General features: G+C 47.4%; 1 protein-coding gene and 2 non-coding genes across 3 annotated transcripts; all 3 read left to right on the plus strand.

Annotated features, from left to right (window-relative positions):
- Positions 1–4,856: 4,856 nt before the first annotated feature.
- On the plus strand, positions 4,857–7,017 carry LOC120713027. Its single transcript, XM_039998984.1, has 4 exons — positions 4,857–6,021; positions 6,120–6,278; positions 6,369–6,678; positions 6,760–7,017. The coding sequence occupies exons 1-4, from the start codon at positions 5,245–5,247 to the stop codon at positions 6,816–6,818; spliced, it is 1,305 nt and encodes a 434-aa protein (XP_039854918.1). The 5' UTR covers positions 4,857–5,244; the 3' UTR covers positions 6,819–7,017.
- Positions 7,018–9,023: 2,006 nt separating this feature from the next.
- TRNAL-AAG lies at positions 9,024–9,103 on the plus strand. Its single transcript has one exon. It is a non-coding gene; the product is annotated as a tRNA-Leu (tRNA).
- Positions 9,104–15,940: 6,837 nt separating this feature from the next.
- On the plus strand, positions 15,941–16,021 carry TRNAL-AAG. The gene has a single exon. It is a non-coding gene; the product is annotated as a tRNA-Leu (tRNA).
- The last annotated feature ends 173 nt before the right edge of the window (positions 16,022–16,194 follow it).

Raw genomic sequence — 16,194 nt, forward strand, 5'->3', positions numbered from 1 at the left:
CATGCAAAGTCACGCCTCAATTAGCCACGACACCTCATCAGTCATCACATTAGGCGGCGGCACCATGGATTAACGAGCCTTACAATTAGCAAACTATTTCTTTGAAGGTGAATTCGTTCTTGATGATGGTTTAAAGCTCGTTTAGTTTTCAATAAACTGAAGCACACAGTTATCAGTCATCACCACTTAAGATCCATATATCCATTGTATCCTCATCCCAGGCTTGAAGCGGTATTCGTTCTGAGAATATTTTCACATGATAAGGGTATTCGTTCTGAGAATATTTTCACATGATAAGCCATGGTAGTTCTTTCTGCATCTTTATCTACTGAATAATGGTAAAAGGACATCGAGGACGTACCAAAGTTTATCCACTGAAACACACGGCGCCTGCCAGGATGCAGTGTTCAAGCTTGCTGAAGATGATGAATGATACATGGCTCAAGAGTGCTGAATCATACATACTACACGTTCTAGTAATAAGGACGATTTACCCGGCAAGAGTTCTTTTTTCTCCCATTTCTAAAATGTTTAACGCCTTTTACAAGTTGTGGTAAGGAACTCTGAATGGCTGTGAGTTTTGAGTTCATGCCACTTTTTTTTTAGTTTCTCTGTTTGTGTTCAGATCGGCCGTGTTTTCTTTTTCTTTTTGAGAATAAATGGTAGTTACCGTCAGATAATGAGTGATTAATAACAATGTTGGTTGGATTGTTGTATCTCTTAGCTCATGCTATGCAGGTGTAGGATGCAATATGATGGGCTGATGGCCGACGACAATGCGGTGAAGGTGAAGTGAAAAGTTCATATGTCGATAATCCAGGTTGGTGAGGGACCAAGGGATTTGCTACTAGGCTTGGAGCTGAGGGACCCACGCAGCTCGGACAGAGTCATGGGCGATTCACATGGTGCATAGAAGAGCGAGCGTACATGAATATGATAAAAATGGCATCGATCAAGTCAAGGAGGAAGGAAATGATAAGTTTGAGGTTGCCCGTGCGCGGGAGTACGAAAGACGTGAAGGCATCGTCTTTCGTGAAGGCATCGTGGCACTTGGCAGAGGCCGAACACATACCGACATTGTGGTCGTGTGACGTCCAAGTGGAGAAGGATGTGTTTTGGCTGGTTTGGACCTCAAAACCACCATGCGGACAGATTTACTGGTTTGGACCTCAAAATTGGGGTGCGTTAAGTGCGGCTGGATAGTGGTGATGGAGGGCACATGGTGCCATCATGAAGCTTGTGGCGAGACAAAGAAAAGTTCTGAAGGCGGCTTGTTCGTCCGATGCTTGTAAAAGAAGTTGGACGGTTTTACTCCTAAGTACGTTTGGATTGTGTGCCTCATGTAAGGGTGTTTTGTTCATTTATCAGGCACTTGTATAGAGAGGAATGGGCTGGTTTGGAAACCGTCTCTTTTGAGAAGGTTCTCTCATTTGTTTGTGAGAGATTTATTATGATTCAAGAGGAGAGCGGAGTGGCTCTTTGTTGGAGCCTTTTGTCATCTAATACTTTTGATTAGGATAGGAGTGAATTGTAATCGAATATCTTTAAATAACCCAAGGATCAATATAATATCATGATCATTTTATTGTCAACCCCGAGGGGTCTTTAATATTTTTTTGGATGATTTTCGAGTGATTTTAATTCGTTAGATTTACTTAATCTTTTAACAATATTTTCTTTATCTGTTCGGTCTAGTAGTTGGGATAATAGGATCTACTTCAAGTTTCGTTTTGATTCATGAAGTTATAATTGACTAACTTGTATTTGAAATCTCGATTTTGTTCTTGCCTTCGCCTTCTTTCTTCTTTTGTTTGTGCGCACGAATTTCTGAGAAACGGCAGCGCGCGGGGCATTGTTGTGCTTTCCCACTAGCGCAAGGTGCGGGGGCGAGGCGGGCGGCTCCACCCGGCTCAGCTGCCAGCGGTGGTGGCCTGCAGTGTGGGGTGTTGTTCTCGGTCGTGACTGGGAGCTAAGGCATCATAGAAGAGCCTCCGCCTCCTCCGCATTTCCTCTTCTTCGTACCCCTAGCCGCCAGCCACCGTCCATAGGCCCGGCTGGCGCCAGCCTTCTTCTTGCCTCTGCCGCTGGCTGCCGTCCACCGGATATTCTGTCCCACCCGGCCACCGAACCGCCACCGCTGCCGACCTCCCTTCTATAGCCGCCGGCCATTGGATGCTCGGCAACTCAAAATTCTAACGCTGCCACCTCGACCACTACCCCATTTACCAGCGACCTTGCTAGCGGCTCCTCCACTCCTCCCTCCTCCCTTACCTCGGCGGCGTAGCGAGCCGCGGCAGTGAGCCGTTAACGAACCTTCTATACTCACTCTGTTCGGCTGCAACAACTAATAATGATTTTCTTTCACACTAAATCAGCACTAGCACCAGCCACCAGCCACAACAAGCCAGTAGTATTTTTCTCTCACAACAAATCTGCACCAGCCCCAGAGGCGCTGCGTGAGCGAGCGCACAGGCACAGCCAGCCAGTGGGGCGACACGGCCCACCAGGCTGCCAGCAGCCCAGTTAGCGGAACAGCCAGGCCGGCTCGGGGAAGCAAGCCTTTTTTATTTTTATATTTTTTAAAAACATTTTTTACAGAAATATATTTTTGATTTCACAATTTACAGTTTTATACCTCTACTGCCCGTCTGCGGGACGGCCGGCCCCATGCCGCCCCCTGCCGGGCGGTAGGGACCTATATGTAATTAAAATTTGAGTGTTATCGCATAGAGGCCCCTACCGCCCGGTGGAGGGGCAGCAGGTAGGCCGACCGCCCGGCAGGGGGGCGGCAGGCTCCCCCCCAATATAAAAGCTGAGGTCCCCCCCACACCTACATTTGCAGCAAACAACATCCATAGATGAAAAAATGAGAGACGTGGGGTGAAGGAGGGAGTTGCAACAGCGAATCCTTGCCGGATTCCGCACTTGTGATCTGCAGGTAAGTTACGTATGAATCCATTAATATTGTAAAGCAATTTAATTTAATTAATGCTATAGTATTAAAATTTCAGTTCAGTATTAAAATTTCAGTTTATTACAGACTTGTTTCTAAATTAATTATAAATTAAAATAGAATTAAGTTTTGGATAGTGAAATATAGTATTAAACTTGTTTCTAAATATTGCAGCATAAGGCAATGACTGCCTCCAATTTTGAAGGATTTTCATGGACCGAAGAAAAATCTAGTATAATACTTGAGATCATGACACATCTTGTAATCAGTAAGAAATTGGATCTATTAGCGGATGGTACGATAGAGATGGTGTTGTCAAAATTAGTTGAGTTTAAAGATTTCACATTGTTTTGAGGTATTACAACGCAAGATGTAAATGAACACCTGCTAGAACGTCGGAAGATATACATGAGGGTATGTGAACTAGCGAACCATCCAAAGACTTAATTTTAATTAAACCAGTTTCTAAAACCATGGTACGGCTTCAATTATAACCACTAATCCGAACCCTAAGCGGTTACAATTATAAAAAACACTAATCATAGAATTAAAAATATAAAAAATTTAGAATGACAAAGTTGAGAAATATCGGTTACCTGCGGTTCGGATCCAAAATCCGGCAGAGCTTCGCTATTGCAACTCTCTCCCTCACCTCACGTCTCTCATTTTTCCCTCTATGGATGTTGTTTGCTGCAAATGCAGGTGGGGGGACCTCTGCTTTTATATTTGGGGGAGCCTGCCGCCCCCCTACCAGGCGGTCGCCCTGCCTGCCGCCCCTCCACCGGGCGGTAGGGGCCTCTATGCGATAGCACTCAAATTTTAATTACATATAAGTCCCTACCGCCCGGCAGGGGGCGGCAGGGGGCCTACCGCCCTCCTACCGGGCGGTAGGGGTATAAAACTGTAAATTGTGGAACCAAAAATATATTTCTGTAAAAAAATATTTTTAAAAAATTTAAAAATAGAAAAAAACGATGGAAGCAAGCCTGGCCAGCGGAGGCAGTGCAGCCGGGCCAGCCCAGCTTGGCCTGGTTGTTCCGCCAAATGAGGAGCCCAGCTGTGAGCAGGCCAAATGAGGAGCTGGCACTCGGTTTGCATTTTTCTCTCCTTGCACTCGTCAATTAATTATTGATCTACTGTTTAGAGTAGTTTGTCAGTGATTGCTCTGTCTCCTGTTGGTTGCTTGCTTCCATGTTTCCTTGGCTTTAGTCAATTATTAGTACTTGTGGTTACCAATATTTGTTAATAGTTGCATGCTTTCTTGTTTAAAGCAGCCAATTATTAGTATGTTTACGTCTATTCGGCTGACTGTGGTTGGTGGGTGGTGCTGATTTGTTGTGAGATAAAAGTACTGCTGGCTGGCTGGTAGCTGGTGGCTGGTACTGGTTTAGTGAGAGAAAAACACTATTAGCTGATTGCAGCGAACAAAGTGTTGTTAATACTGCTCTTCCTTTCGTTACAGCCATGGAAGGATTTTTCTTCTCTCTCTGTAGTGCACCTACCCCAGGGTAGCTCCGCTTCCTCCTCGTGACTATAACGACATCATGAACAACTTCTTCCAAACGCTTTTGCAGCTTTTTTTACAAATTGAAAAAAATCTAAATCTCCCTTAATTATGTAATTAAGTGTAAAATTAAAACCTACTGTGAAAGTATGAAGTTGATAAAAAATAAGTAAAAATGATCTAGTTTATTTTTAAATGGCACGACTGCAATCAACGTTGGAATGCTATATTCTTCCAGGTTCCTCCAAATGAATACTTTTTTCAACCAAAATGGTGGCTTCAAACACCGAAGCTATCTCCTCCACAGCGTCCACCAACTCCTCGAATTCAAGTCAAGGCAGTGCAGCAGCGTTCTAAACGTGACCTGACACAAACGCCGAAGGACGGCAGGCGATTCAATCCCCTGCCATTGCCGTTCGTCGTCCTTGTTTCCATGGCAGTCTCTCAAGAATCATCCATGGCGAAAGGCGCGATCGCATGCGCTTGCCATTGGGGATCGGAGTAATAGCAATGCAGTTGGGTAGTTGCGCGGAACTACCCTGCTTGCATACGAGGGAGCAGAAACCGGAAGGGGCCCCGCAGCTCGCAGCCGCAGATTGCCTAGGGGACGACGCGGCGGCGCCGGCACCGCGCGGCTGGCCGGCCGGGGTAGCTACAAGCTACCTCGCCGAGGAAGAACTGTCGCCATCACGGCCACGTGTCGCTAGCTTGCTGCCCTATATAAGATAGACGCGCGGCGGTGACTTCACCTCGCCGTGGCCGTGTGGTGGTGAGGAGCTAGGTGAAGATGTCTCCGCTGTTCCTTGCGCTGCTCGTCGCGTTCACGGCGGCGGCGGGCGCCCTCGACGGCGGCGCGAGAGGCCACGGCCAGCGGGTCAAGTCGCAGACGTTCCTCTCCCCGCCCATCTTCCTGCGCCCGGGCTCCGTCTCCAACAAGTGGTACATGGACGCGGACTTCCCGCGCGGCCACGTCGCGCTCAAGAGCTTCAACGGCGAGCTCGTCGACGCGCGCGGCGCCCCCGTGCCGCTCCACGAGACCTACCTCCACCACTGGCTCGTGGGGCCCTACTACCCCGCGGCGAGGGGCGGCGCGGGCTTCCGGATGGTGACCAACTCTGGCGTGTGCGGGGCCACGCTGGGGCAGTACTTCGGGGTGGGCGCCGAGACCCGGCGCACCGCGACGTGGGTGCCCGACCCCTACGGCGTCGAGGCCGGCGCCGGCCCGCCGCCGGAGGGGTACGGGGAGGAGCGGTGGGCGCTCAACGTGCACGCCATCGACACGCGCGGCGCCGCCGACAGGGCCGGGTGCACCGAGTGCCGGTGCGACCTCTACAACGTCACCGTCGACGAGGAGGGCTACGCCGGCGGCACGCTCTGCTGCAGCGACCAGGCGCGGTGCCGGGTGGAGGAAGGCTTCGTCGACGGCGAGCCCCGGGTGTTGTTCCTGCGCTACACCGTGATGTGGGTCGACTGGAGCGACGCCGCCGTCGTGCCGGTGAGGATCTACATCCTCGACGTCGCCGATGATGCGCTGCTCCAGGGGAAATCCAAGCCTGATTGCAAGGTAGTAGTACTTCAGTGAGTAGGAATTAGTTTTTATCTAGCTCGATCGCTGTATGCCCTGTATGTATCTATCTGACTGAATCATGTTTGATTTTGCAGGTGGAGTACATGGTGGAGGAATGCAGCTCAGAAAGCCGAGCGAGAAACGAGTGCGTCGACGTGAAGGTCGCCACAGAGGTGATGCCGCGGGGCGGCGACGTCGTCTACGCCGTCGGGCACCAGCACGCAGGCGGCATCGGGACTTCTCTGCACGGCCAGGTATACATCTCTTCAAGCTCTGCTCTGCAAATAAAAGGGATCGTATGAACTGCACTGATGGATCGATTAATTTGGGCGTGTTTGCCGCAGGACGGGCGGCTGCTGTGTTGGTCGACCCCGACGTACGGCACCGGGCACGAGGCCGGCAACGAGGCGGGCTACGTCGTGGGCATGTCGGCGTGCTACCCGGAGCCGGGCGCCGTCAGGGTGCGCGACGGCGAGGCGCTGACCATGGTGTCCAACTACACCGGCGAGCGGCGGCGCACGGGGGTGATGGGCCACTTCTACCTCCTCGTGGCCGACGAGCGGGAGGAGCCGCCGCGGCGGCAGCGGCAGCAGCCGGCTCCCGCCACCAAGCAGCAGTGGCGGCCGTCGCTGTGCTTCAGCTTCCCGGTCCCATGTGAGCGATGTGCCAGTTTCTGAATCTTACACATTCTGAAACGAACGAACATGCTTCAATTTGGTCTCTGAAATTTTGCAGGGTGCGTCCCGGGATGGCTGTCGATCGGGCCACCTGCCATGGAAGACGACGATGCCTAGCTAGAAAGCACAAGCACGCATGAGTCGGCAAGCAGGACGACCTCAACTAGCTAGCCGCATGTGTCAAGCTGCCAAGTCACTTGTGCTGCATGAGTGTAGCGCGAAATAAAAATAAAATATGTATGGACCTTAATTTTTGCAAGAACCAATTCAAGATGGCTACCATGCATGATTTTTCAAATAACATTATTTTTCTCTAGAGGTTTTCTTTCAAATAACATTATTGTTGTAAAACTCCTTTTGTCTTAATAATACAATGATAATGATACGTATCTCTCCTGCATATTCAAGAAAAAAATAAAATTATTTTAAATTAAAAATTGTAAAAATGCACGCATGCATTTTGCCTTACTCTTCTCACTTTGATTGCAACAATATGCAGCTAGTATTAGAGAATATCTTAGAAATGCATCAGCTTGTGCTGCTTTTTTTTAGAAAATGGATTTGGCCTCTGCAGCCGCACATAGCCATATTTTTACAAAATTCTCAGCAAACAAGCTGATAAAATAAGGAGTACACAAACGACTTAAATGAATTAAAAGCTGATAAAATAGCTTGTGCTGCTACTAGCTCTATCTGGTCGGCCTGTGTGCCAAGCATCTGTAGGTAGGCACATCACATGCATATGCAGAAAAAATGCACAGCCCCCAACAATCAATACCCTGTTTAATAATGATATAATAATACAGATTTGCTTGATTAATAATACATCTGTGTAATTGCACAGCCTCCGTCGAAGCCCACCAAACTAGCCATCGGCTCCTCACCAATCACTTGCAGAGTTGCAAACTCGCCATCGGCCTATCACCGATCACATACAGAGTTGCAGGTTGCAATGCACAGGAGGCAGGATACAGCTATCAAGCAACGCACAGCAGTATATACGAGTAATAGTCAGTACTAGCTACGTAGTTTACTGATGTGGAGGTGAGAGATAAAAGAAAAAAAACTATTTTATACTATTTGACCCACACATTTCTCTCACATGTTCTTAGACTATATAAAATAGATCAGTTATTTGCTCGCCGCTAATGACTACTCTCTCTCTTATTTTTCTATTGTCACATCAGATCTAACTAGCTAAATAGCTAACCATTGTGGACATCCTAATACTGTGTGGGCGAGTACTAGATTTTTTATTTATTTGTCAATGATTCAAATTATGCTAAATATTTGTGGTCGCTTCAGAATACCAAACTAATATATCAACATTTTTAAGCTAGCAGGTTCAGCATTCAAATTTAGTTCAATAATTCTAATAAACTAATTCAGCATCTTATACGAAAATGTTGAAACATATATCCAGTTTGTTGAATATATATATTTCAAAATGATGAAGCAATTCATTTCAAATTCTGCTTTTTTAAAAAAATATTAGAAGCATCCATATTGGATTTGGATGTGTTGTATAGATTCTAAATAGCATCATGGTTCACACGGAATCCAAAATGCATTTATGGTTTGAGAGAAATTAAAATTGAAACACCCAAGTTTTAAATCCAAAGGAAGATCGTCCAATCAATCATACACAGAAGCCAACCTTGTGGTGACATGTGTCTATCTTGGCTCGACAACCTACCACACGGTGAACCAGCGTTCTCTCTCCAGCTTTAATCTCACCCATTCATCCTCCTCTACACTCCCGATTCATAACTAGAAAGCTTCTCTGGTCCTTCATTAACAGGGGCTAAAAGTCATGAAATCCAAAATATCAAAGTAGGAATAAGGCTTGCTATTATTAGAAATGTCTAAAAAATACATATTCGTGACATGTACATATCTCAATCGTAGGAAGGCGAAGGAAAAAAAACACTTTCAGAAGATATATAGAAACCAAGCCCACGAGAAATCATGCGTGGCGTGCAGGCCCAACAAACAAAAAGGCCCAGATCTATTTGATTTTAATCTATAAAATCTATATAGTTAGTCCCCACTAGAAAACCTATATAGTTAGTCCTCAATAGAAATTTCAAATTTCTCTCAGCATGCAAACTGTCCACCTCAGCAATGCACTATCACGTGCAATTAAAATCCACTACACCAATATTTGTTATCCATGTCAACCTGTTATGCAATCCACGAGCATTAATTTATAATAGTTTATTCATTTAGATAAGTAATTACATATGTAATAATTTCATATCGTGCTGTTGATTAATTTATCTTTCGTTGAAATTGATTATGATTTTAATTCTAAATAAGAGAGTTGAGATGGCCGAGTTGGTCTAAGGCGTCAGATTAAGGTTCTGGTCCGAAGGGCGTGGGTTCAAATCCCACTCTCAACTTCTTTTTCTGTGTGCTATTCATGCTTCTGCAAGCCCAATTAAAAAAAAAGATAGTGAGATAACCTCATGTCGGCAGGGCAGTCCCACTGGGAATGGTGGTACATGTATGCATGGGACTATGGGGGTGCTCCTTGCACTATCGGAAACCATAATTTTCTTATGCGTGTGATCATTTTTCTGTGTTCTTTGCCTGCCCGATAGGTTAATTACTACTTTTCCTGTAGGTGAATTTCTTGTATGTTTTCCAAAACCGACAGAATAATATAATTTTCCCATATATTTTTGAAAAAAAAAGGAAAATAACCACTCACCCACAGCAGTGTTAGCCATCATTTCTGAAATATTTTCAGTTTCAATTCTAGTTTATTTTAAAGCTTTTTCCAAGCTGTGCGCGACGGAGTCATAGATCTTAAAAAAATTTGGACTGTGAAAGTAGAAAAACTATGGCTGACTTTGATTGTCTGCTAGCTATGGCCTCGTAAAACAAGGCAGATTTTTCTTATCTGTAACAGAATTGTCATTGCTGCTAGGTATCAATAGGTGACCTTTAGGGTTATCTTCAACTCACTTTAGTTCAAAATTTTATACTATTTTTCAAAATGATATTTTATTTTGAAAAGCCAATATAATATTTTAAGCTAAAGAGAGTTGGAGTTGCCATTATGGGTCATCCATTGGCACCCTATACAAAACGATAACCACTTCCGGACCTTATGAGAGTTGGATGCGCCTCTCTCATCATATACTAGCTAGTAGAAGAGATATGCTTGCATTAATGAGAATCAAGAGCAGACTTTACGTGCACAGTCGTTAGAATAATTGCAAGGTCTTACTAAAGGAAACTAGAATGTGAACTCATTCAATTAGCTCCAATACTATAATTAGATTGTCAACTATGAGATGCTAGCACTAGCTGGAAGCGTTAGCGAGCCTGAATATATTTTTAGGATCGGAGTAGCAATTGAAGGACCGAAAAAGGGCGACTTGAGAGGGAGGAGAGTGAATGAGAGCCTTTAAAAAAATTTCCTCGATAAAAATAAGATCTATGTCCCGATTATCACTCGACACGTCTCTCTTATAACCGTCAAGATGACACAAGCCAACTAGTGACGAGCTTTAATCAATTTAACTATGGAAGGAAGAGGGAGAAAGAGGAATAAATAAACCTCTGGCTTGCGCGCGTGTTGGGCCAACAGAGGCTGCACCAGCCGAGCAAGCCTGCTTGCATGTGGGTCAGCAGAGAGCCTTGGCGCTGGCCTGCTTCAAAACCCTCCTGGGCCGCACGAGCTCAGCCACCTGGGCCTGCGCACGCCCTCCTGGGCGGGTTTTATATTTTTATTTTTTACAAAAATATATTTCATAATATAAATTTACAGGAATATACCCGACCGCCCCGCTGCAGGGGCTTATCTATAAAAAATTTCGTGAAAAAATTACGTTCTGGTCCCTGGAGGATTGGTGCCCGGCAGCGGGGCGGCCGGCCCCCAGGCCGCCCGGTGCGGCGGCAGGCGGCGCGTCGTCGGTCGTCGCCGGTGACGCCATGGCTCAGCAAACGGAGAGCCTGCACCTACTCATTCATCCACTTGTGAGTCGCGACACAGCCTGCTAGCAGCCTGTAACTGTCATGCAACTACGCACGCTCCCGGGAACAGGCCGCACGTGCATGCACGAGACGGTTCGACCTCGACGCCCCGCCGCGCCTACCCGTCACTCTGCTGCACTCAGTGCTCACCTCAGCACCAGTAGCACACAAGTCGGAGTCGCTAATTGCCTACGTTTCCTCGCTTTCTCTGAACAAGGACTAGTCACGTTTCTCATGTAGTTAATTCAGGCGCCGGCCAGCAGCAGGGCCCCAAACCGACGGCCCCGGCCACCGCGTGCGCGGCGCCCGTGACGGCGATGTGGCTCCCGACGTTCGCGATGGCGTCGTACAAGCTGAAGGGCGCGGCGTGGACGCCGGGGTGGCGCGACCGGCAGCTGGCGGCGTCCCTCGCGCAGGCCGCCGACATCATGGACTGATGGACAGTTTGTTTGTACAATGAAACCAAGAACATGTATGTGCTTGTTTTGATTTTTGTTCTCGAGTCTGAAGATAGTTAGGTTCAGCGAGACAGACCGGGATCACAAAGTGCTCATCCAGTCTTTGTTGTTTCAGTGCTTTTTGTATCCGTGAAACTTTCAGGTGAAAGTGTATCAGAAAAATGTTAGGTGTAGAGAAAATGAGAAACACCATCAGTTGGTACAATGTTTACTGGTTAACTACATGAGAAACGTGACTAGTCCTTGTTCAGAGAAAGCGAGGAAACGTAGGCAAATAGTGACTCCGACTTGTGTGCTACTGGTGCTGAGGTGAGCACTGAGTGCAGCAGAGTGACGGGTAGGCGCGGCGGGGCGTCGAGGTCGAACCATCTCGTGCGTGCACGTGCGGCCCGTGCCCGTGAGCGTGCGTAGTTGCATGACAGTTACAGCTGCTAGCAGGCTGTGTCGCGACTCACAAGTGTATGAATGAGTAGGTGCAGGCTCTCCGTTTGCTGAGCCATGGCGTCACCGGTGACGACCGACGACGCGCCGCGCCGCCTGCTGCTGCAATGGGAGGCGGTCGCCCCGCTGCCGGGCGGCCGGTCCTGTAAGGATCAGAACGTAATTTTTTCGCAAAATTTTTTACAAATAAGCTCCTGCCGCCGGCAGCGGGGCAGCCGGGTATATTTCTGTAAATTTGGATTACAAAAATATATTTTTGTAAAAAATAAAAAAACAGCCCCTCCTGGGCTGGCCACCCGACCTGACAAGGGAACGCGGGCCTGCTGCTGGCCGCATGTGCTCGATCGATCTGCACAGAAGCGAAACAAGTACAAGCATATGAAAACGTCCCACACTTCAAATCCAAATTACTCCCTTAACTCTAGACGGATTCGAGCAAAACTTAAATAATAGATGCACAGCTATAAGACCTAGCACCAAAAAAATTACGAAAATATCTATTAACCATCACGAATCGATGGGAAAACCGAACGCCATATAAAGAGCTTGTTCTTGAGAGAAACTCAAAATCGGAATCGATTTCGTAGGGGTACATATGTAGGACGCACACGTAGAAGTGGGTACATACACAACCGCGCACAGCACACTCATATAAGGCGCGTGCACACGCACGGTGTGTGCGCGTACACACGGTAGAGAAGAGATTGGAGAGACTACTGTCGTTTTCAAATTGTGTGGTACCACCGGACGCTCACACGCATGCATGATATGCATCCATAGCAACATAGGAATGAATTTTGGAAAATCCGGTGGAATTAATCCACCAGAATTCGTCCCATCGGGGATCGAACCTACGACCATGCCAGGTCAAACCAGCATGCACTATTATATATAGGGCCTATTTGACAGAGCTCCGGCTCTTCTGGTGGAGCGACTTTTCTGGTGGAGCTGGAGCTATTTTAAAAAACATTTGACAAAATGGCTTCACCTATTGGATTGAGGTTGTGAAATATCTAAATTATCCTTCCTTATATTTTTTTCTTTTCCTTTTTCCTCTCCTTTTCTTTTTCCCTCCCTCTTTTTTCTCCATCCTCTCCTCATTATCCAATCGTCCACCTTCCGACCTCTCGTCCGCTCCGCCTCCCGATCTCCGCTGCGTCGCCGCCTCCCGGTCTTCGCACACGCCGCCGGCTCCCCCCGGCCCCTCCCCGCGGCTGCCGCCGGCATCCTCCTCCCACGGCCGCCGCCGGGCCCCTCCTCCCCGCGGCCACCGCCAGCCTCCTGCTACCGCGGCCGCCACTGACGTTCTCCATCCTGGCCCCACAAGCCGCGTCCCTGCAACTGTCGTCAGCCGGCCACCACCTCCCCGCAGGCCGCGCCCCAGCGGCCGCTGTCGGCCACTGGTCCCCCCCAGGTGCGCGCCCCTGCGACGACCGCAGCCGGCCACCTCCACCCCGCGGGCCGTGTCCTGGCAGGCCCCACTTGGGGGCAGGGCTGGGAAAGGCCGAGGAGGAGCCGGCCGGAGCCACGATTTCTTAGCTCCGCCTCGTCCAATCCGCTCTAGTCAGCGCGATTTCAGGAGCTCCACGAAGCTCCATGGTTGGAGCCATCGCTGAAAACATCATTTGGGAGGGCTCCAGCAGAAGCCAGTTTAGGAGCCGGAGCCCTTCCAAACAGGCCCATAGTTAGTACTATTGGCCGATCGATTAGCTCCACGGATGAATGAGCTGGTTTCTGGAAGCCAAAATGCTTTTATCAAAAAACGTTGTATACATGACAACTTTGTTTACGTACAAAGTGTGATCAAGGCTTTACATAAATCAGGGCGACCGGCCCTCTTTATAAAATTGGACATCTCCAAAGCATTTGATTCTTTGAGCTGGGTTTTCCTTCTCGAAGTGATGAGGGCGTTGGGTTTTGGCCAAAAATGGAGGGACTGGATCACCACACTACTTGCAACTTCATCTTCAAAAGTATTGCTCAATGGGATACCCGGGAAAAAAAATCAAACACGCTCGTGGAGTACGCCAAGGCGATCCACTGTCACCACTACTCTTTATCCTAGCCATTGATCCCCTTCAAAAAATAATAGAGCTAGCAGCCCAAAGAAACATAATTCACCAGGTCCTCCCAAAGGCGGCAAAATTAAGATGTTCCCTATATGCAGATGATGTAGCCCTCTTTGCAAACCCGGACCATGAAGAATTGAGTCCCATTGGCCAACTGTTACAAGTCTTTGTGAGATGTTCGGGACTAAAGGTCAACATGAACAAAACAGAAATATTTCCGATTCGATGCACCGAGGACATGATATCCAACACTTTGATAGATTTCCCAGGGAAAGTTTCCTCATTCCCCGGCAAATATCTGGGCTTACCACTACACACTCGCAAGCTCCGGAGGGTAGATGTGCAGCCGCTCCTTGACAAGATTGGGAAGAGATTACCAGGGTGGAAAAGGGAAAATGTTATCAACTGCAGGAAGAGAAACGCTAGTCAAAAGCGTGCTTACATCGCAGCCAATCTATCATCTAACAGTGTTCCCAACCCAAAAATGGTTGATCAAACAAATCGATCGGATGAGAAGAAGTTTCCTTTGGAGAGGAGATGAGCCAGAGAAAGTGAACGGAGGTCATTGCCTAGTGAGATGGCCTTCGGTGTGCACACCAAAAGACTTGGGGGGACTTGGGATACTCGACCTTGATCGGCTAGCAAGGGCACTCAGGCTTAGATGGCTTTGGTTCCAATGGAAAAACGAAGAACGGCCATGGACAGGACTAGCGATCCCTTGTGACAAAACAGACAAAGATTTGTTCCATACCTCCACGATTGTCAAAGTGGGCAAGGGTAACAAAGCACTTTTCTGGCATTCGAGTTGGTTGAATGGTTCATCACCAAAGAATTTAGCACCACATCTATTTCAAAAATCAAGAAGAAAAAATATTTCGGTACAAAAGGCGCTGCATGGAAATCACTGGATAGACCTAGTCCGCCCATTGACGACGGGAGTGGAAATCAGAGAATACGCAGAGTTGTGGGAGGTGATTCAGCTGCAAGCAAGAGACACCAATGCAGATGATGAGATCACTTGGCGATGGACACCTAATGGAGAATACACAACAAAAAGTGCATATCGTATTCAGTTCATTGGCCGCACCAGAACGTCATTGTTCCACCCAATTTGGAAGGCCAAAACCGAACCAAAATGCCGTTTTTTTCGCTTGGCTCCTACTCCAAAAAAAGATCTTGACAGCAGACAATTTGGCGAAAAGGGGCTGGCCACAAGACACGCTATGCAAGCTATGTAATAGTGAACCAGAAACGCCGACACACTTATGCAAAGATTGCATTTTCACGAGAGCGAGCTGGGATAGACTCATAAGTTGGCTACAAGTTGGGAGTCTACCACCAACCACGGTTACGGCCACTCTTACGACCACTCTGAAGGGGGTGGTGGAAAAAATGCAGAGCTGGTTTTGACAAGCATAACAAACCTTTCTTCGATGGCATTATCATTTATTTTTGGTGGAATATTTGGAAAGAACGCAACAGAAGAACCTTCAATCAAGTATCAAAGTCAGAAGAGGAAGTGGCCCTCCTAACAAAAGAAGATTTCCAGCAGTTCAGTTTAGCTTTTTCTTAGTTGTTGCCCCCGGCGCCCCTGATTAGTTGATTTGTTTGTTTGGTTGTTAACCCCCACGTTTTCTTTATTTTTTTCTTTGTTGCAGTGAGTTGCTTTCCTGGGGGTTTTTGTTTTGTTTGAGAGGGCTCTTTGCTCTCTCTTTTTTCTCATCTCCTAATAAAAATTCGGCAAAACTCTTGCCGTCCGTTCAAAAAAAAAGTACTATGGAGTAGTAGCCAACTAGTGATCGAGTAAACACTAAACACGTACCGTTATTGTCCACATAGAACCCTACTTATCCAACAGAAGCGAAGATCTGGTGTTACCAGAGGAAATAATCGATCTTTTTTTTTAGATATAGTAAGTGATCGATCTGGTGGACAGTACAGAATCACAAAATATGATCCACATACACTCATTCTAGGATTTTTGTGTCGTGTTTTGTGTGTGGATTAGGGTAGTACTGTACCGTCCGTGGGATGGCATATGCTACGTCCAAAGATTGATTGGGACTTGGAAGGCAACCAACGGTGACATGATGTGGCGCCGTGCATGTATGCGAACGCTGCTAAAGCTGCAGGGATGTCAAATATAACGGCGGCATATGTGGCGCGCAGACAGACATCGCGTCTCGTAGTGGGGAGCCGGACGTGCACCGGCGGAGCTTAATTTGTTTGCCGCTAAATAATATATGTTTAACGTTGAAAAGTATTGTTTCGATCCTATATCCCAACAGTTGAGATGGCCGAGTTGGTCTAAGGCGCCAGATTAAGGTTCTGGTCCGAAAGGGCGTGGGTTCAAATCCCACTGTCAACATATTTATCTTCTTTCTTTTTTGTTTCGTTATTATCCAGTCCCCAAACAAATCAATCTGACTTGGTTTTGACGCTGCCATCTCCTTCTCCTTGGCTTCAACTCATATCATACTACGTATATTTGGAGCCAAATCCTGCACCGTCGTTCGAGATCTCAATTCTCAAGGTCCACAT

The sequence above is a fragment of the Panicum virgatum genome, chromosome 6K (genome assembly GCF_016808335.1).
Source record: "Panicum virgatum strain AP13 chromosome 6K, P.virgatum_v5, whole genome shotgun sequence".
Lineage (NCBI taxonomy): Eukaryota > Viridiplantae > Streptophyta > Magnoliopsida > Poales > Poaceae > Panicum > Panicum virgatum.

Coding starts and splice junctions, on each gene's coding strand:
- LOC120713027 (XM_039998984.1), top strand. CDS start 5,245: ATGTCTCCGCTGTTCCTTGCGCTGCTCGTCGCGTTCACGGCGGCGGCG. Junction 6,022..6,119: donor AATCCAAGCCTGATTGCAAG/GTAGTAGTACTT, acceptor TTGATTTTGCAG/GTGGAGTACATGGTGGAGGA. Junction 6,679..6,759: donor CTTCAGCTTCCCGGTCCCAT/GTGAGCGATGTG, acceptor GAAATTTTGCAG/GGTGCGTCCCGGGATGGCTG.